Source organism: Chlorocebus sabaeus, chromosome 23, assembly GCF_047675955.1.
Source record: "Chlorocebus sabaeus isolate Y175 chromosome 23, mChlSab1.0.hap1, whole genome shotgun sequence".
Taxonomy (NCBI): domain Eukaryota; kingdom Metazoa; phylum Chordata; class Mammalia; order Primates; family Cercopithecidae; genus Chlorocebus; species Chlorocebus sabaeus.
In genome coordinates, this window is record NC_132926.1 from 1,491,369 (window position 1) to 1,512,020 (window position 20,652).

A 20,652-nucleotide genomic window follows, 5' to 3' on the forward strand; every position below is an offset into this window, starting at 1 on the left:
ATACCTAACTTCATGTATCATTTGGTTACCTAGTTTCCCCAACCTTATTTATTAAATTTTCTAAACTATCCTCACTGATTTGCGATTCCAGCTTAATAATATAGCCAATTCTTACCTGGGTTTGAGAGAGCTAGTAGTGGTTATCGAAAATCTGCTCTTGCTTTTTGGCGAGGATGAACGGGCTTTGGGGGGCGGGGGTGGGGGGATGGAAAATGTGAATGAAACGAAAAGCAGGGAGGGAGGATGAGACAGTCATGGTCATGGGCTTTATTATTAAACAGGAAAAATCTAGAGACAAACTGAAAAGAGAACGGAAGTCTGTGAGAGGGTTGCCAAGTCAGAAAGCAAAAGCAAAGTGTCGCTTTATTAAAAAGGTGGGGGCGGGTCCTGATTGAGCTGAGAACAAAACATTTGGGAGGGTTCTAAAGCTTGGAGGCCAGGCCTGCAGGGTGGGGGTGGGTTATCCCGGGTGTCCCGCTCAAGGGTGCAGCTTCCATCGGCACTGTCCATCGCCACTGTGCAGGTAGTTAAAGACTGCTGAACGGGTTTTGTTTGCTTTTGTTTTTGTTTTTTTTGAGGCGGAGTCTTGCTCTGGCTCCCAGGCTGGAGTGCAGTGGCTCGATCTCGGCTCACTGCAACCTCCTTCTCCCGGGTTCAAGCGATTCTCCTGCCTCAGTCCCCCGAGTAGCTGGGATTACAAGCGCGCACAACCAAGCTCGGCTTATTATTTTATTTATTTATTTGTTTATTTTTGAGACTGGGTCTCCCTATGTTGCCCAGGCTGGCGCCAATATTTTCAAAGATTTAACATACCGCTATTTTTACATGCACTGCTTTTTTGCTTACTCTAGATTTTATTGATGGAAAGAAAGGACAGAAAAGGGCGCGTGCCGCATTTTGTGCCCCTTGCCCACCAGGCTCCATTCCCTCCGGAGCGCACACCGAGGCCGTCTGCGTTACCCGCGTCCCCGCGCCCGGAGCCGCCCAGGAGGGGGCCCGGACCCCGCGGTGCAGAGCGCGCACTGCTCGGGTGGACCGGACGCCCCGCGGCGGGCTGGGAGGGACCGGGGGGAAGGGGGGGCGCGGGGGCGGCCTGAATCCCTGGCCCGCCTCCCCGGGCCCCCGCCCCGCCCCGCCCCGCCCCGGGCCAGCCCGCGCCCGCGCCCGCGCGGACACTTTCAGCCCCGAGCCGCGGCCGCTCAGGTCGGACCCACGCGCAGCGGCCGGAGATGCAGCGGGGCGCCGCGCTGTGCCTGCGACTGGGGCTCTGCCTGGGGCTCCTAGACGGTGAGCGCGGGGCCGCCGGGGAGGGGGACGGCCGGGGAGGGGACCGCGCACCTGGGGCGGGCGCTGAGACCGCTCCGATGGGGACGGGCGGGGGACACGGTGGCCCCGGTGCGCGGACGCCTGAGGGAGCACGGCGCTCGGGGCCCGGGACCTCGGGATGAGGAAAGGGCGGGCGGGGACTGCAGCCGGGTCAGGGCCAGGGCGGCCGGGCCGCGCCTCGGCGCAGGGTTCGCCCTCCCGGCCCCGAATCGGCTTCTCCGTGGGTGGCTCCGGGTCCTCCAGCCGGGCCCCGTCGGGCTGCGCGCTGAGCCTGGATCCTTCGTGCCCTTCCTCGCTTCCCCGCGGGGTCTCTGCGCCGCGCCGCTGGCCCGACCCACGCGCACCGGAGATCCTGGCCATCCCGGCCCCAGACCCGGGTGCGCACTTCCCGACGCCCGACGTCTCCGCTCGCGGGCGGTCCCCCAGAGGGCGCTCGAGCCGGGCTTCCACCTCCCGCGGCCGGGGCTGCGGCGCAGGGGCCGGGACTCCCGTGCGCAGGAGGCAGACGGGTGCGGGTGCAGGTGCCGGTGCAGGTGCGGGTGCGGGTGCCGGTGCAGGTGCGGGTGCAGGTGCAGGTGCAAGTGCAGGTGCAGGTGCAGGTGCAGGTGCAGGTGCGCGCTGGGACCTCAGAGGAATCTTGAGGCGGCGAATCGTGGGCTGTCAGCGCGGCAGAAGGGGCGGAAGGCCAGGGGTCCCCGGATTTGAGGGGACAGGGGCCTTGAAGGCCGGCTGAGGAGCAGAGGCCCCCACGGGAGGGTCCCCTGCCCAGGAGAGGCGGGGTTCGGTTTGTGTTGGGAATGTGGCTCTGTCAGGGAGGGACCCAGACCTGAGGCGGAGGCGGAGGGGTTGGAGAGAGGGACTGGGGGGGATGAGGGAGGGGCAGAGGGAGTGGATGGCGATGTCAGGATAGGTAGTGGATGGCGATGTCAGGGAGGAAGCTGAGAAGATGAGCTGGGAGTCCACACGGAGCTGGTGTCCCTGGAAATCAAAGGGTGGAAGAGCGGGGTCAGGGGTTCCAGTGTCTGAAAGGCGAGTGCCGGGAGCTCTGAAGCCGGCGATGGGGACCTCAACATTTCTGCAGCCATACGAATCAAATACTGGCTTTACATGCTTGTAATTCCCACAGGGAGTGTCAGACTCATTTTACACATGGAGAAGCTTAGAGCAAGGACGTGTGTCACTTCCCCAAGATCCCCAGGAGGCCCAAAGGAAGCCCGACAAAGCCTGCCTTCTGCCCACCACCTGTATGTCCACTGGCTGAAGGGCAGAGGCCAGGAGAGGGGACAGGTCTGGCTCCACCAGGGGAGGAGGGAGGAGAACGTCCGTCTGGGCCCCTGAGTCGGGCAGGTCAGATCAGGGCGCTGCCCTTGGCCCTCCTGGACCCAGCCCAGGACCAGGCTCTCACAGGTGCTCAGGATGTATTTGTGAGTGGCTGTTAGAGCTTGGTTGGACTGCAGGGCTGTAGAATGGGAGACACTTAACCCAGAGGAGACATGGGATGGGCGCCTGAGTGCAGTGTCTGAGGCTGAGCTGAGGAGCTGGAGAGGAAGCAGAGAGACCCAGGAGGGGACCCTGGAGGAGGGGCCCAGAGGCAAGGGGGCTTCCGGGGAACATTCTGCAGGTCTCAGGAGAACCAGGAGGGGCCAGTGTCCTGTGCTCCCGGGTGGAGCACAGCGGGATATGGGGTGAAGGGTGATGAGGCCATTTTCTGCAGTAGGTGCAGTGACTTAGCGACCCAGTTATGAAGAGGAGAGAGGGCGTAAGGTGGGGGCCCCATGGAGAGGGGTGTCCTGGGCTGGACCTGGGTTTGGCTGGTGGGGAGATGGCAATAGAGACTGAGGTCATCCCTCCCTGAGCCCTGCACCTTGCTCTGCCCCTTGCTAGGCTGAAGGCCCCGGGAGCCCCCAGCTTGATGGGGGATGCCATGGCGGGAACACAAGCCCTCAGCTGCAGTCGGGTGTCAGGGCAGCTGGAATGGGAGCAGGCCGGAAGCCTGAGCACCCTGAAGCTGACCCCTTAAACGTGTGCTGTTGGTCATAGAACCGGACTTGTCCTGCCTCCCCCGTAAAGTCATTTCTGTGTGACCTGGGCCCCCTCCTTTCCCCTCCTTGCACCTCAGTTTCCCCAAGCATAACCATGGCATAAGCTGGCAAGCACCGGGGTTGTGTGGGTTGTGTGTGCTTGGGCTGGACTCCAAGACTCGGTTTCCTGCTTCAGTTCCACAGTCTTGCCCTGGTGGAGAGGGTAGGTCACAGATGTCTCTCGGGGCTTCGTCTAGAGAGAGGCCATTGGCACCTCTGCACTGTGGCTGCCAGCTTAGGGACATGCAGGAGCAGGGTCTGCTGGGCATCTGGAGTGGCCTGGTCTCGGGATGTTTGCCCTTGCTGTGAGCTGAGTCACACAGGCCCAGGAGTGGACAGATGTGTGCCCAGGGATGCAAGTCAGTGCAGGCAGAATGTGGGGACCAGGCCCACTTTACTTGTGCCTGGGGACCTTCTGCTGCAGCTCAGGACTCTGAGGACTCGAATGCAGGTGCTGTTCCCTCCTCCACCAGGCCTGTGGCAAAGCGCCAGTGTAGCTAAAGGGGTCCTGTGCCCTCCCAGAGCAGCCCCACATGGCTGGGCCCAGACAGGGTGTGAGGTGTGATATGTGGTCTGTCTGGCTAATTCTCCACCGTGACCCCCAGCAGTGGCACCCCGACCGAGGGAAGGAGCCTGCAGTTCTATGCAAGACCCCAGCATAGTGCCTGTTCAGGGTGGCCCAGGGAGGACTTGGACCTGGCCCCATCCCACAGGGGTTTCCTGTGCCTTGCAGGGACACATGCTATCAGACGTCTATTGCCCAGGGATGAAAGTGTTCAGGGGCCCTGGTGAGGCCCAGCTGGTGGCTGTAAGCTGCACAGGAAGGCAGTGTCGCTTCCAGCTAAGGGCTTCCTGGTGGGGTCTGCAGAACTCCAGGACAGGGAATTCCAAACAGGGCAAAGAACCCCGTGAAGTCTCAGAGGCAGGCAAGTCCAGATGGTGAATGTGGCCAAGTGAGTCGTCCGGTGAGGCTAGAGTCTGGGAGGAGTGGATGGGAGGTGGGGGAGACGAGGCTGGAGACGGGGCAGCGCCAGCAGCAAGGAGGCTGGTGTCCAGGGGAGACAGGAACTGCAAGTGGATAACCCAGGGGATAAACTGGGGCGGAGGCAGGTAGCAGCGGGGGATGGTGGGGACGGAGGGTCTCAGGTCTCTGACTTCAAGGATAGTTTATCAAAGGGAGACCCTGGAAGAGGAGCAGGGCCTCGGGGTGGAGGTGTCCAGTGGGATTTCCTGGGAGGCCTCAGCTGATGCAGCCAACCAGATAAGGAAGGAGGAAAGTTGGGAGCACTTGAGTGCGATGCGGCAGAGGGGAATGGGGGAACCCCGGGAAATTAAGTGAAGTCAGCTGCAAGGGGAGGTTCTTCTCTGTGTCTGGCTCACTCCCCTCCTGCTGTCTTTTGGGTATTTTCCTCCACAGGGCAGTTTTCTCTCCGCCAAGGAGTAGCCTGTGCCCCACGTTCCTCTGAGATGCCACTCAGAGTTGGGGGTGGGCAGGGAGAGGGGTCTGGAGAGCCGCTCACACCCCCTAGACTCTGAGCAAGATTCAAAGTGTCCAGCTGGAGCCGGGGATTCCTGAGTTTCGATCCTTTTCAGACTCTGGCTTCCTCTGGAATCCGGGTTTTCCGGTCACACTGAGGAGACAGGTCTGGAGCAGGAAGGTGCAGGCGTTCATTCCCGGTGGGGGAGCAGGGGCCAGCCCTGGCCAGGCTGGACGGGGCTCACCGCAGGCACACTCCCGGCCCCGTCTGAGGCCCACAGCACCCTAGCCTGCAGCCAGGCCTGGGCAGATCCAGGTGGTGAGTCGGGGGCCCCGCCACGTGGCCAGCGAGGTCAGCAGGGGTTCATGGGAAAGGACTTGTCGGCCACAGGAGAGGACATCCTGCTGCGTTTCCCTCTTCCTGCGGCAGGAGCTGGTGGCCCCGATTTAGCAGCACTGGGGGGCCACCTCTGCGCCAGCTGGGTTGTCTGATAACGCCGCTCGTCCTGCCGGCCAGCAAGTAGAGCCCTGACCCCACGGAAGCCAGGGAAACTGCGTGGCAAAGCGGGCTGCCCCACGGCAGTCCTGTGCTGGGAGCTTAGCATCTGCTCAGGCCCCCTCCTCCTGGTCTCCACCCCCACGGGGTACTCAGGCAGCCCATGCTCCCCGCGGGTCCAGCCCCTCTCAACCTCATCGCCACTCCCTGCTTCCAGCATCTTCCAGAAATTTGTCTCCATTCTGCCCCAAAGGGACTGACATAAAATACGAATCTGAGCCTTCAGGCCACCCCCCCGCCCCCACTCACCCACAAGATAAGCACCAGCTTCTTGGGCTCGTGGTACCGGCCCTTCCTGCTGGAGTCCCAGGCCGTCCCTAGCCCCACGTCCACCCAGCCTACACTCACTGCACACACCAGCCCTGGCACCATGGCCTTTCACCCGCTCTGGACACGCCCTTTGGGAGACTGTGGGAACTCCAGGCAGACAGGGTGCTAAGGGGCCTTCCAGGGCAGGTGAGGGCTTCGTTCCCGCTCAGTGTGCCTCTGGGAGCACAAAATTCAGACTCTCAGGTGGGTTTAGGGAAGCCCTTATCACCACCCAGCTCAACACACTGGCCTCAAAGCTCCTCTAAATTCTACCAAATGGAGATGGATTTGTTTGAAGCAGCAAGCGTGCACACACACACAGATGTGGAGTGTCTGGCAACGAGCCACACCTCAGTGTGAAAAGGTTTCTCAGATTGCTTCACAGCAGGGCGTGTACAGGTTTTAACCTTGCCACACAGACCTTATTCTTATTATTTTGGAGATTCGAAAATTAAGGCTACAAGAGTGAAACGGCTCTCTAGATAATAGATGGCTTATTTCGGGGAGGTAATAGGTGTCTGGTATCTGGTTCCAAATAGCACAGGGGCCAAAGGGGAAAGAAGGGGCGGGAAAGAAGGGGCAGGCACACAGGCCGCTGTCCACGTTCTCCAGGGAATGCCCTAGAGGGCTGGCCAGATGGACTCTTCAATTTCTAACCACCTCATGGCCATTTTTACTTTGCTGTCCCAGAGACTTTCCAAAGTAGCATGTCACAGACAGTTCCCCCAGGCCCACCATTTGCCCGGTGTGCCCCTCTATGCACAGCCTCTCCACCCTCCCAGTACCCTGTGCCCTCTTCCCCCTCACCCCCACACCTGCCCACACATCCTATGGTGTCTTTTTGTCCCTTGGATCCTCAAAGTCAGCCACGGGTAAATTGCTGACCAAGTCCAATGCTGGGAATGCCACTGCGAAAAGACAAACAGAAGCCCTTGTCTTGAACTAACACGGTGAAACCCCGTGTCTACTAAAAATACAAAAAATTTGCCGGGCATGGTGGTGGGCGCCTGTAGTCCCAGCTACTCGGGAGGCTGAGGCAGGAGAATGGCGTGAACCCGGGAGGCGGAGCTTGCAGTGAGCCGAGATCGTGCCACTGCACTCCAGCCTGGGCAACAGAGTGAGACTCCGTCTCAAAAAAAAAAAAAAGAGTTTGAGAGCCTGGCCAACATGGTGAAACCCTGTCTCTACTAAAAATAGAAAAATTAGCTGGGTGTGGTGGCAGGCGCCTGTAATCCCAGCTACTTGGGAGGCTGAGGCAGGAGAACTGTTTGAACCCGGGAGGCCGAGGTTTCAGTGAGCCGAGATCGTGCCACTGCACTCCAACCTGGGCAATAGGACGAGACTCCATCTCAAAAAAAATAAATAAAAAGAAAGAAAGAACTGTTAAAAGTGGTAATGAGCCAGCAGAACTATGGAAAAGTCCATGGAACTATGGAAAAGTGCAGGAGTCCTGGATGGGGAGCCTCAGTGTAAGATGCTGAAGCAGCACAGGAGCTCAGACGTCAGAGGTAGGGAGGGACTGTTCCAGATCTATGGCACATGGAGGTCTGGAGCTGCACTGGGTGGGTGGCAAGGAGGCAAAGGAGGTGCCAGATTCTGCCCATAAGCAGCAGAGAGGGATGGTTTTAGGCAGGAGAAGGACTTGTGTTCTGGAAAGATCTTTTGACCTCTGAGCAAGGACTGGGCCAGTGGGGAGACACTGGTACTGTGATCCGGGGAGAGCCGTTGAGGCTGGCCAGCAGTGGGGTGGGGAGGAGGGAGAGTGGAGGGACAGCAGCCCTGGAATGCCCGGGAGGGGCTCTGCGGCCAGAAGGTGTCCATACCAAGGTGCGGTCAGGATGGTGAGGAGAGGTGGGGGCAGGGGCCTGGCACTCCCAGCCACCCAACCCGTGGTGCCCTCCTCCTGGGCCAGCAAGCTCCTACTCAGTCTGCAGAGCCCATTTCAGCTCAGAATGGAGGCAACTTGGTGGCCGATTGGCTGTGGGGGATGAGCGGGGTCAGGAATGTCTGGTGGGTGAGCATCACTCCGACAGCCAACCTAGTGGGAGGGAGAGCGGCGCTTCCAGCACTGATGGAAGAGATGATTACATTTTGTAAAATGCAGAAATGCAAAGTATAGACATCTGTAGAACAAACAGTAGCTTCCCGTAGTCCTGTCTTCCCAAGACAATCTTTTAATGGTCATGTATTTTGGAGCACATTAGCCCCTGTGTGCTAGCTTCCTATCTGGACAGTGGCAATATGGAGGCTGCTGCAGGGGTGTGAAAGCGTGTGGAATGCACACGTGTGTAGGGCTGTGCACACACGGACAGTGCTCAGTGCCTGCTGTTATTGTTGTGGCAGGAGGTATTGGGAAAGCAGAATTTGGAGAATTTGCCATCGCTGTATGGACACTGTTTATCATTACTGTGTGGGTGCCTCCTTCTCCACATTCTTGCCAGCGCTGGGAATTCTCTTTCTTTGTGGTACTTGCTCCTCTGGCAGGTGCACAGTTGTGAGATCCGTGCCTCCAGTCATCCTCCCCAGTGTTGGGTGTGGGCTGGGCTCGAGGGCTGGGTCCTCCAGGACTGGAGCCCAGGAGAGCTGTCAGGGAGGGTGGGAGCACAGAGTGGGGCTGAAGCCCCCCGGTGTGCTGCCATCGAGAGAGAGAGTAAATCCAGTGTGCAGGACAGCGGCCCGAGGCCGGCTGGGGACCTGTGTTTGCTTCCACGGCCTCATCACCCTCACCGTGCTCCATTGGCTCCATCTACTTGAGGACCCGAAGTCACGGGCACTCTGGCCTGTGTGCCCTCCTCCTGGGCCAGCAAGCTACAATGCCCCTTCCGACTCCCATGAATCCCCTCCCACCAGCGAGGCTTTGCCCCCCTTGCCCTGAAGACAGCACAGGGTCAGAGTGAAACAGCAGCTGTAGCAAACCAAGCATTCAGGAGGCAGGTGAGCAGAGAGATCCGTGTGCATGAACCACAGACAGCGTGTTCTTTCTTTTCTTTTTTTTTTTTGACACAGAGTCTCACTCTGTTGCCCAGGCTGGAGTGCAGTGGCGCAATCTCAGCTCACTGAAACCTCCGCCTCCCGGGTCCAAGTGATTCTCCTGCCTCAGCCTCTCGAGTAGCTGGGACTACAGGTGCCCGCTACCACGCCCGGCTAGTTTTTGTATTTTTAGTAGAGATGGGGTTTCACCATGTTGGCCAGGATGGTCTCAATCTCTTAACCTCGTGATCCGTCCGCCTTGGCCTCTCAAAGTGCTGGGATTCCAGGCGTGAGCCACGCGCCCGCCGACGGTTTATTCTTAACCATGTTGTTTGTGGTCTGTAGCTCCCAGTGATCTTAGGGCCAATGTATATCTCACAAGTGGGAAAACTGGGGCTTGGAGAGAGGAAATGATTTGCCCGAGACCATACAGCAGACAGCAGAAGTGTGGGGTGCCCAACCCGGCGTGTGGGCTCAGCTCTCAGGCCTGCAGGATGTGCAGTGAGGACCGACAGCCCCTTCAGCTCTGGAGGCACAGGGGCTGCTGGCCAGGTTAGCGGGGGCCACCAGACAGGACGCTCCTGCTGCCTTCCCGCAGGTCTCTGCAGAGGCCTCGCCCCAGGAGTGAAGAAAGAAGGTTCAGGTGACCCTCTCTGCCCAGCCCCAGCTCAGCCAGCAGCTCCGTTGCTCCCCACCAGCTCCCTCCACTCTGCAGCCTGGCTCTGGCTGCCTTGTCCTGCTGGACTCAGCTGCCCAGAGAGTGTGTGTCCAGCCGGCAGGCCTGCCACACAGCCCCTGTCTTCCCAAGCACCCCAGGGAGAGGGAGAAGTGGGGCCGGGCCCAGGGTGGCCACAGCAGGGCCATGCTCTCTGCCAATGTGGAGGGGGCCCCAAGCTCATGGATAATCCCAGTGCCATCCTTGTGCCAGCTGTGCTGGGCCTGGGATAGAGCCATGGGCTGATGACACCCCAGCCCAGGAGCCGCTTGATGACACAGATCCTCCACGTGCTGTGGGTCAGGGCCAGAGTGGGGATGACATGCTCAGCTGGGGGCAGCAGGGCAAGCCTCACGGGCCCTGGAGCTGGGGCCACAGTTTGCCGGGCACAGAGGGAGAGGGAGGACAGAGGACACAGCTCAGCCGGGCAGGGAGGCGGCTGCTGGAGAGCAGGGGCCCGGGAGGCTGGCACTCAGGGTAGTGGTTGAGAGAGATGGCAGGGCGAGAGCAGGGCAGGGCTGCAAGGATGTGGCTAGTTCTACCCTCACTCTCTCATGCCAGCCCCCTCAACTCTGCACCAGGAGCTGGGCCCAGCCATGCCCTGTGGACTCAGCCATCATTCTGAGGGCAGCTCCCAGAAACCAACTAAGGCCAGCCCTCACCCACGCTGCCCTGTAGAGAGGGCCGGGACCCTGTCCCACCAGGGTGTGGCACAGCCGGCCCATCTCAGTCCCATCCTGGTGGGCCCAGAGAGGATCTGATGAGAAAACAGGGATTCTGTACGGAGCAACAGATGCAGGACACGCAGGTGTGGAGCCGCGGGAGGGCCCAGCTCACACATCGTGGGAGGAAAGCAAGGCTGGCTCTGCCAGCAGCTCTCACTGGGCTGGGCTGGGCTTTCCCTCCGTTTTCAGGAAAGAAGCTTTTGAAAAAAACGGCATCATTAGCTTAAAGGGCTTTGCCTGCAGCCAACTAGGGCATGAAGCCAGATGGAGGCCAGGCTCCAAGGAGGGGTGTGGTGGAGGCCACTGGGGCGCAGGACCAGGCAGCCATGTGCCTCGTACGTGGGCCCTCCTGCCTGCGGGGATCTCTGAGGCTTCAGACCAGGGGCTAGGAGGAAGGCCGGGCTGGGGTCTGGCCTGAGCCTCTGCCCCCAGCCTTTGGAGGGGAGCCTGGTCCTGGGGCAGGGACCATCCTGGACTCAGCCAGACTGGGTTCCCGCATGGCCGCCTGCTGCTGTGAGGCCTGGAGCCTCAGTTTCCTCACGCGCTGACCTGGCTGTTGAGCCCTCCCTCCCAGGCTGCTGTGAGGATCCAATGAGGCAGTCGCAGTCGGCCGGCTGCCCGCCGCCTCGCTCATTGCCAGCGCCTAACCCATGGGACATTTCCCCACCCTGCCTGGCCCTCGCAGAGGGGTGCCAGCACTTCCCAGGGGGGGTGCAGGACCCTCCTGTGCCGCTCTCATGCCCGCCACGCCTGTGGCTGACGCCAAGGCCCCGTGGGCCAAGGCCGGAGGGTGTCCTGGGGCTGCGGACAGCACAGAGGAGAGGAGGTGTGCACTCTGGCCTTGCTGACCTCCGCCCGGTGCCTGCCCCCACCATGCTGCTGCAGGCTTGGGGACCAGGGTTTTGCGGGGCCTTGGGGAAGGAAGAAGCCAGTTCCCGGGCCAGGAACAGGAAGGCAGGGGGAGCGCGGCAGAGGCCAGGATGACAGTGCTTCCTGCTGCGGGAAGGGAAGGACAGCAGAGACAGACAACAGCCAGGCAGGAAGGATGCACCTTCTTCAGAGCTGCAGGTGGGGGCTGGGCAGTCACAGAGCCTCTGGACGTGGCAGCCTGCAGGCCTGAATCTGCCCAGGGGAGCCCATTCTGTAAAACGGGAAGCATCTTTTCCAATGGAAACGACTCTTTGTCAGGCTCTGACAAGAGTCTCTGAGGTCTCAGAGAGGTCTGTAGAGCCATCCATCCATCTACTTTCTATCCATCCAACCATCTGACCATCCACCCATCCACGCTTCACCCATGTGCCCACCTTTCCACCATCCATCCTTCCATCCAGCCATTCATTCATCCTTCCATCTGCCCATCCATCCATCCTTCTGTTCATCTACCCATCCACGCATCCTTCCATCTGTTGATCCATCTTTCTATCCACTCATCCATCCACCCATCCATCCATCTATCCATCCACTCATCTACCTGTCTATCCATCCATTCATCTGTCTGTCCATGCATCCACCCATCCATCCTTCTACTCACCCATCCATCCACCCACCCACCCACCCACCCTTCCACCTATCCACCTACCTACCCATCCATCCATCTATCTACCCTTCCACCCATCTACCCACCTACCCACCCATCCATCCATACTTCTTCCATCCCTCCATTTTTTTCATTCAATGAGTATTCACTGAGACTTTACTCTGTGCCGGGTGCTGTGGGAAGCATGGGGTGGGATAAAAAAGAGCTGTCTTGGTCCTTACCCAATTGAAACTTACTGCCTAGTGGAGGACATGGACAGATATAGCTTAAACAAACAAGCACATAAATAAGTAATTCCAAGTTGTGACAGGAAGGATGCCGTAAGCAGCCGGGAGGCTAGGATGGAGCTGTTTTGTAGGGGTGAGGAGGCCATGTCTAAGCTGAGTCCTGAGCGTGAGAAGTCAGCCTGAGGGCACAGGACAGTCTGGTGGCTGGAAAATGTGAACGCGAAGGGGACGAACCACGAGGGTGTGGAGAGAGGGGCAGCAACCAGGAGTTTGGATTTTCTTGGGAGTGCAGAGGAATCCAGTGCACTGACGAGATTGAAGCACAAGTGTGATCAGGCTTGTGCTTTTTCAAGTATTACTCACTGCAGGGAGCAGGGCCTAGAGGGAGGCCTGGAGGAGGACAAGAGAGGGCCCAGGAAACCACTCGGGTGCGTGCAGTTGTGCTGGCCCCAGTGGGAGAGCAGGGGCGGGCCCTAAGGTGTGTCCAGCCTGACAGGCTTCAGTGGTCTGTCAACGGATGGGCTGGGAGAGGATCTGGGGAGAGGGAGCTATGGAGGGAGGAGCCTTTGGTGGGGCTGGAGGGAGTGCGTGTCTGCAGTTTAGCATTGGAAATGCAGACTGCCGGTTGTCTGTGGGGTGTCCAAGTCCAGTAGGCAGCTGAATGCTTAAAAGTGAAGTTGCAAACAGTAGTCCTGGCTGCAGCTAGAGACCTGGGAGGTGTCTGGACTCCAGAGAGACGGTGGTGCCAGCACTGTGTGTTGGGCAGAGGGGAGGTGGGGAGAGGTAGGTCACAGATGCTGCCCAGGGGAGAGCAAGCGCAGCTCCCTGCCCTGTGTGCCCACTAGGCCTGCAGCCTGGAGGTCATGGGAGGCCCTGCCCAGTGGCTCCATGAAGTGAGGGGGCTGCACCCCATTGGTGGATGAGGGGAGACCAGCAGAGGGGACAGTGAACGCTGTGGCCATGAAGGGGGATAGGAAAAGGGGCAGTGGCTGGAAGAGAGTGTGGAACCAAGGAATTATTTTGTTTTGTTTTTAAGATGGGAGATGGGCCAGGTGCGGTGGCCCACACCTATAATCCCAGCACTTTGGGAGGCCAAGGCGGGTGGATCACCTGAGGTCAGGAGTTCGAGACCAGCCTGACCAACATGGAGAAGCCCCCGTCTCTACTAAAAATACAAAATTAACCGGGCGCGGTGGCACACGCCTGTAATCCCAGCTACTCAGGAGGTTGAAGCAGGAGAATCGCTTGAACCCGGGAGGCGGAGGTTGCGGTGAGCCGAGACTCGCCATTGCACTCCAGCCTGGGCAACAAGAGCGAAACTCCGTCTCAGAACAAAAACCGATGGGAGATGATCGCATAAAGACTGGTGATCAGAAGAGAAATCTGTGGCGGGGGCCCTAGGCACGATGGAGGGCCTGGTTTGGGGCAGGCGTGTCAGAGGATTTCTGGGGCCCTGGCTGGCAGTGTGGGCTGGGATATGGGAAGATGGGGTATTTCTTTTTTCTTTCTTTCTTTTTATTTATTTATTTTTTTTTGAGATGGCGTCTCGCTCTGTCCCAGGCTGGAGTGTGGTGGTGCAATCTCCACTCACTGCAAACTCTGCCTCCCGGGTTCAAGCGATTCTCCTGCCTCAGCCTCCCGAGTAGCTGGGATTACAGGCGCCCGCCACCACACCCAGCTAATTTTCGTATTTTTATTAGACATGGGGTTCACCATGTTGACCAGGATGGTCCGCCCACCTGAGCCTCCCAAAGTGCTGGGATTACAGGCGTGAGGCACCGCACCGGCCAGTGGGATGTTTCTGTCTCATGATTTTGCCCTCTTGATGCTGAGAGTGAGAGAGGAGCACCCTGAACTGTGTGCACCCAGGAAAAGGAGGAGGAGGAGCTCACATGGGGGACCTTGTGCTGCCGTGTTGCTCTGTTCGGGACGCATGCTGTCTCAGGGTTGGGACAGAGGACAAGAGGTGAGGGAGCTGCAGAGGGATGGGCTGCAGACCCCATGTGCCAGGACCCCATGTGCCAGGACGGGGCAGCACCAGGAGGGCACCGAGGGGTGGGGAGGAAGCAGTGGGGGCTTTGAGGAGGCTGAAGGACGTGGTGTTGTGGAGCAGGAACAGGGGAAACAGGAGAGAGATAAAGACATGCGTTTGGGATGGCGCGGCCTCTGGTGATGACCAGGTCCAGGGTGTGCCCTCGGAGCTGAATGACTGAGGAGGAGAAGAGGGGAGGACCATGCATGGGGATCTCAGAGGCCAGGGTGCTGGTGAGTCAGCCCTGTGGAGGGTGAAGTCATGGAGAAGGGCAGGAGCTGGGGTGGGGGGGATGGTGAGCCAGGAGCTACGGTCAGCAGAGAATGAGGGGAAGTGACGGGGGGTGCAGCTGATGACAGCTTTAGTGGGGAAGAGGGTGGTGCCGCCAAAGAGCAGGACCCTCAGTGGGAGGGCAGGTGGCTGCGAGGGGTTCAGGCCAAAGGGACTGCTGTAGGGAGGGCAGGTGGCTGCAAGGGGTTCAGGCATGTGGGGTGGAGAGCAGTAACCGCCCAGGGGCAGTGGCGTGGCCAGAAAGCCAGGCTTCACATAAGACAGGAAGGGATATTCGGAGTGGACAGTGAGGTCTACAGCAAAGTTTGCCAATCACACAGGGCACAGTGGAAGGTTGGTGAAGGCAGAGGGGTCACTGGAATAAGTTATGGCATGTCATGGAAAAGGAGAGCTTGCGTGGATGGGCAAGCACGGTGGATGGTCCTGCTCAGCGGTGATGCAGGTGCTTCCTTTGGTGGTACGATGCCTCCAGGAGGAAGCTCCTACAGACTCCCCTCCCCACCCACCCTTCACCCATCCACTTTCCTTTCACCCATCCACCCACTCTTCCACCCATCCATCCATTCATCCTTCCACCCACTCATCCATCTATCCACCAGTTTACCCACCCATCCACCCATACTTCTATCCATCCATACATCCATTCTCCCACCCACCCACCCACACTTCCATCCACCCACCCACCCACCCATCTGTCCGTCCACCCATCCGTCCATTTGTTCATCTGATTCATCATTTATCCATCTGATTTCCATCCATCATCCATCCGACCATTCTTTTTTTTTTTTTTTTTTTTTTGAGACGGAGTCTCGCTCTGTCGCCCACGCTGGAGTGCAGTGGCGTGATCTTGGCTCACTGCAACCTCCACCTCCTGGGTTCACGCCATTCTCCTGCCTCAGCCTCCCAAGTAGCTGGGACTACAGGCACCTGCCACCACACCCAGCTAATTTTTGTATTTTTAGTAGAGACAGGGTTTCACCGTGTTGCCAGGATGGTCTGGATCTCCTGACCTCGTGATCCGCCCACCTCGGCCTCCCAAAGTGCTGGGATTACAGGCGTGAGCCACCGTGCCTGGCCCATCCGACCATTCTTATATCCACCCCTTGAACCTCCTTTGCACATCTCTGTCTTGGGCTTAGAAAGATGAATAAAATTGAGCCTCTGTTCAGATGTGATCATAAAACCACAATTCAGTCTTACTGTGTTCCAGCAGGAGCTCGAGGAGGAGGAAGAGGCCGGTGCTGCCTGAGTGATGAGGACATCTGAACCAGACCCTAAAGAGGGAGGCCCTAGGGAGGGAAAGAAGGAAGGAGGGATGTCTGAGGAAAAAGGACAAGTGTTCAAGACAGGAAAACAACAGGCTTTGGGAGGATGGGAGGAGGAGGGCCAGCCTCCTGGGAGAGGAAGCTGGAGAGAGGCAGTGGCCGGAGGGCAGAGGCCCAGCCCACCTTGCTTTATCTTGGGAACAGAGGGGAGCCATCCGAGGAAGCTGGGCTGACAGCTGCCGTACAGTGGAGCTAGACGGTGTGTGCTGGATGTGCACTCCTGAGAAGGGGGGCCACCAGCTCAACATGCCACACCTCAGTGGGGTGGGGATGTTCTCTCTCCCATAGTGAGGGCGTGGGGCTGGGCATAGGGCTGGGCATGGGGCTGGGCAGGTGGACACTGGACTCGAGCCTGGTCTCCTGACCTCCTACTAGGCCCACTGGGAAGGTAGAGTCCATTCGTCCCGACAGGTCCAGCCCCATGCCCATCATCCCTCCTCTGTAGTGCTGAGAAAAGACCACCGCTCACTCCGGTGCCCACATACATGCCCAGCCGTCTTCCTGGCGTGGACTGACTTTCCACTACTTGGAAAAAAATCCCCCTCCTTCAAAGCCCAGCTCAGCGGGATTCCTTCTTAGCTCCTCACCATCCGAGGGGAGCCTCCTCTCTGCAGGGATCCCCCAGCCCCTGGCCCAGACTCCTCTCGTGGCAGCCCCAGGGGTGCAATCTGTGGGCTGCCAGTGCCCAGGCCCTGCTGCTGTGCTGTGAAGGCTGGGCACCACCCAAGGGGAAGGGGCTGCAGAGTCCACAACCCCCTTCCGCCTCGGGGCCCCAGGGGCGGGCTGGCAAAGCAAAGACGTGGTGGTAGTCACAGCAGCAGACAGGCAGGCAAGGTGCTACCTTCTGAGGGTGGCTGGAGGGCCTCAGCGTCCCAGTCTGGACAGTGAGTCTGGATGTGTGGTTTAAGGCCCTTCCTGCTCTGGACCCATAGTGAAGTGGTGCCTGGAAGGGTTTGGCCAGGAGAGAGGAATAGAAGAAGGGAGAGGCCGGAGGTCGCTGACCAGTGACTGTGTTGCCCGTGTGAGGCCAAAATGAGATCTTGGCATGCAGCAGGTTCCTGGTGCCGCGTCCTGGGATGGCTTGGGGTCAAGGGTTCCCTGGGCTCCACCCCACCCCCATTAGCTTCAGGGCAGGACCCTGGGGCCTCAGGGAGCTGTCCTCGGGAGGACAGGAGAACTACACTGCTGCTGCCCCAAACCCCGAGGGACCCGCCAGACTGGAGGGGCCTGGGGGCAGAAGAGTGGACTGTGCCCCCAGGAGGACAGGGACCTGGGGGAGGAACAGGACGCAGCCCTGGGCCTCTGGCCATGCAGCCCTCCCTTCCTGTTGTCTCAGGATGCCCCCGGCAGGATGCATCTGCCAGAGTTCCAGACCCAGACCTCCCCTGGGGCCTGCTCCCACCCACACCGGGATCCCACCACATTCACACTCATGTGTGTACACACGCTAGCATGTCAGAGATGCACAAACATGCATGCTTGCACATACACACAAAGCCACACACACCACTCACAGGCACACACAGACTCACACACCCAGGCCTACAGGGACGCGCACACACACACACACGCACACACACACACCACCCCACGGGGAGGAGGGTGTGGGGACAGCAGGGCTGAGTCCTGCAGGACGGAAGGCCCAGCCCCGCCAGCCTACAGTCTCTGGCTGAGGGTGGGTTTCAGCCAGATGGGGCTGGTTTGTTTGTGTGTCTGAAGATCCCTGTGAGAAGGTCTGGGGGTGTCTAGGGAGGCCTGGGCAGGGAAAGCCCAGAGGAGGCTGGGGCAGCTGGCAGGGTCTGTGAGGGTGCAAGAAGCTGAGGAACCAAAGGACACCTGTGAGGTGACGCCATGTGGCCTGGGAGGGGGCGAAGCCACTGGCAGAGAGCAGGCAGGAGGGCGGAGGCCTGCGTGGTGTGGGGAAGACCTGGGATGTGCAGGACCCCCTGGGAAGCAGCAGGTGTAGGTCAGCAGGTGTAGGTCAGCAGTTGAGGAGGGAGGGCTTCGGGCAGCAGCACTGCAGAGGCCATGATGCCGAGGGGACGTGCTCCAGCACCCCTCCCCCTTCTCCTTCATGCCAGCTGCTCCACTCACTGGGGTCAGAGGTTGGGGTTTAGTCCAGGGGTGGAGTGTAGGTGAGGATGGCGGCTGTGGGGCGAGGCAGGGTGAGCCTATGGGAGAGGTTCATGGCTGTCTTGGGGCCTAGGGGCTGGTGCTGCTCACGGTGCACATGGTGAGGCCAGGCCACACCTCGCTGGCTGAGAACCTGGGCTGCTTCGGCCCCGCAGCGGGTCCACTCTTGTGATGCAGAATGCCCAACCATGCCCGATCAACGTCGTGTGAGCTCACGACCCAGCACCACGCTGACCCTGTCTCCCACCCCAGGCCTGGCGAGTGGCTACTCCATGACCCCCCCAACCTTGAACATCACAGAGGAGTCACACGTCGTCGACACCGGTGACAGCCTGTCCATCTCCTGCAGGTACGGGTTCCCTCTCCCACTGGCAGGCCAGGGAGGCTGCAGAAGCCCAAGGCTGGAGGTAGTGGCTGAGGACCCAGATGGCAGCCCCTCCCAGGGCAGAGTGGCCTCAGGGCTGTGGAGTCTCCCAGGCTGTGAGTGACTTTTGTCCTCCCCAGCCTCAACCATACACCCCCATCAGCATTTATTTCTTTTTTTTTTTTTGGAGACAGAGTCTGGCTCTGTCGCCCAGGCTGGAGTACGGTGGCGCGATCTCAGCTCACTGCAAGCTCCGCCTCCTGGGTTCACGCCATTCTCCTGCCTCAGCCTCCAGAGTAGCTGGGACTACAGGCGCCGCCACCTCCCCTGGCTAATTTTTTGTATTTTGAGTGGAGACGGGGTTTCACCGTGTTAGCCAGGATGGTCTCCATCTCCTGACCTCATGATCCGCCCACCTAGGTGTCCCAAAGTGCTGGGATTACAGGCCTGAGCCTCCTTTTTTTTTTTTTTTTTTTTTTTTTTGAGATGGAGTCTCACTCTGTCGCCCAGGCTGGAGTGCAGTGGTGTGATCTCGGCTCACGGCAAGCTCCGCCTCCCGGGTTCACACCATTCTCCTGCCTCAGCCTCCGGAGTAGCTGGGACTATGGGCACCCGCCACCACGCCCAGCTTATTTATTTATTTATTTATTTGTATTTTTGGTAGAGACGGAGTTTCACTATATTAGCCAGGATGGTCTCGACGTCCTGACCTTGTGATCCGCCCGCCTTGGCCTCCCAAAATGCTGGGATTACAGGCATGAGCCACCGTGCCTGGCCCCGCATCAGCATTTCATATGGGGCCTCATCTCCCTGCACCCCACTCCTGACACCTCACACTGACCCCTGGCCACCTCCCAGGTCATCTGCACCCACTCCCAGCCACCCTGGGAGCCACCCACTGGGGTGCCAGAGGTGGTATCTCCCCACCTTCCCAGCTGTGATCCGAGGCCTGTGCTTGTCTGCAGGCCAGCCTGCCACACCAGCCCCAGGAGCCCAGTCGAGGCCCAGGGGCCGGGGAGTGCCCTGCCCCGGGCAGGGTCTGTAGTGTGCGCCCAAACCCTGGGCAGTTCCATGCTCCGGGTAAGACAAGCCTGGTGAGGCTTGGCCTGAGGGAGGCTCCTCAGGGATAGTCCCCATGGGCTGCCGCTGGGGCCCACCTGACCACTCCTGTCCTCTGCCAGGGGACAGCACCCCCTGGAGTGGGCCTGGCCAGGAGCCCAGGAGGCACCAGCCACTGGGGACAAGGACAGCGAGGACACGGGGGTGGTGCGAGACTGCGAGGGCACAGACGCCAGGCCCTACTGCAAGGTGTTGCTGCTGCGTGAGGTGCGCGCCAACGACACGGGCAGCTACGTCTGCTACTACAAGTACATCAAGGCCCGCATCGAGGGCACCACGGCCGCCAGCTCCTACGTGTTCGTGAGAGGTGAGACTTGGAGGCAGGCCAGGCTGGGGCAGGGTCCCAGGCAGCTGGGCCCACACCGACCGCCCCCAGCCTGTAGACCCCGGGCTGGTAAGAGGAGAGAACGGGGCCCCACCTGCTCCAGCACCGCCCAGCCCCATGGAGCCCTCCCCCAGCCTGGCGGCCACAGCCCTTCCCCAATACCTTGCTCCCTCTCCATAGACTTCCAGCAGCCGTTCATCAACAAGCCCGACACGCTCCTGGTCAACAGGAAGGACGCCATGTGGGTGCCCTGTCTGGTGTCCGTCCCCGGCCTCAACGTCACGCTGCGCTCGGTACGGCCCCACCCCAACCCCAGGATCCGGCCCTCCAGTCCCACCCTGGGATCCGACCCCACCCCCACCCCGGGATCCGACCCCACCCCCACCCCGGGATCTGACCCTCCACCCCCACCCCGGGATCCGGCCCCACCCCCACCCCGGGATCCAGCCCTCCAGTCCCACCCCTGGGAAAGGCAGCTGCCCGTCTGGCCAGGAGCAAGGGGGCAGCTGGTCACTGATAGTGGCCTTGTCCCTCCAGCAAAGCTCGGTGCTGTGGCCAGACGGGCAGGAGGTGGTGTGGGATGACCGGCGGGGCATGCGGGTGTCCACGCCGCTGCTGCGCGAGGCCCTGTACCTGCAGTGCGAGACCACCTGGGGGGACCAGGACTTCCTTTCCAACCCCTTCCTCGTGCACATCACAGGTAACTGGGCTGTGTTCCATTCACAGTAGCGGGGCTGTCACTGCCTCGCTGGCCTCAGTGGGTGTCGTCCTGTGAGGGCGTGGGAATCACTGTGCCTGTGTCAACAGGCAATGAGCTCTATGACATCCAGCTGTTGCCCAAGAAGTCGCTGGAGCTGCTGGTAGGGGAGAAGCTGGTCCTGAACTGCACCGTGTGGGCTGAGTTCAACTCGGGTGTCACCTTCGACTGGGACTACCCAGGGAAGCAGGTGAGGTCGGCAGCCCTGCCAGGCTGTCCTGTCCCCAGGAGTCCCTGCCACTGTCCAGCATGCACTGAGCCTCTGTGTGGAGGATGTGCGCACCCAGGCCTGCCCCAGGTGCCCCAGTCTGATGGGCAAGTGTTCCACCCAAAGACGACTCAGGGCCTGGGTCCAAGGCTTCTGGAGCTGCCCTGGCTGGGCC

General features: G+C 60.0%; 1 protein-coding gene across 1 annotated transcript in view; it reads left to right on the forward strand.

Annotated features, from left to right (window-relative positions):
• The first annotated feature begins 1,184 nt into the window (after positions 1 to 1,184).
• Positions 1,185 to 20,652, forward strand: part of FLT4 (fms related receptor tyrosine kinase 4) — a 46,735-nt gene continuing 27,267 nt past the window's right edge. The window contains 6 exon segments of the mRNA XM_008015555.3: positions 1,185 to 1,287; positions 17,957 to 18,053; positions 19,250 to 19,494; positions 19,693 to 19,805; positions 20,050 to 20,212; positions 20,320 to 20,459. Of these exon segments, the coding sequence (XP_008013746.3) occupies positions 1,230 to 1,287; positions 17,957 to 18,053; positions 19,250 to 19,494; positions 19,693 to 19,805; positions 20,050 to 20,212; positions 20,320 to 20,459 (816 nt within the window). The 5' untranslated portion in view covers positions 1,185 to 1,229.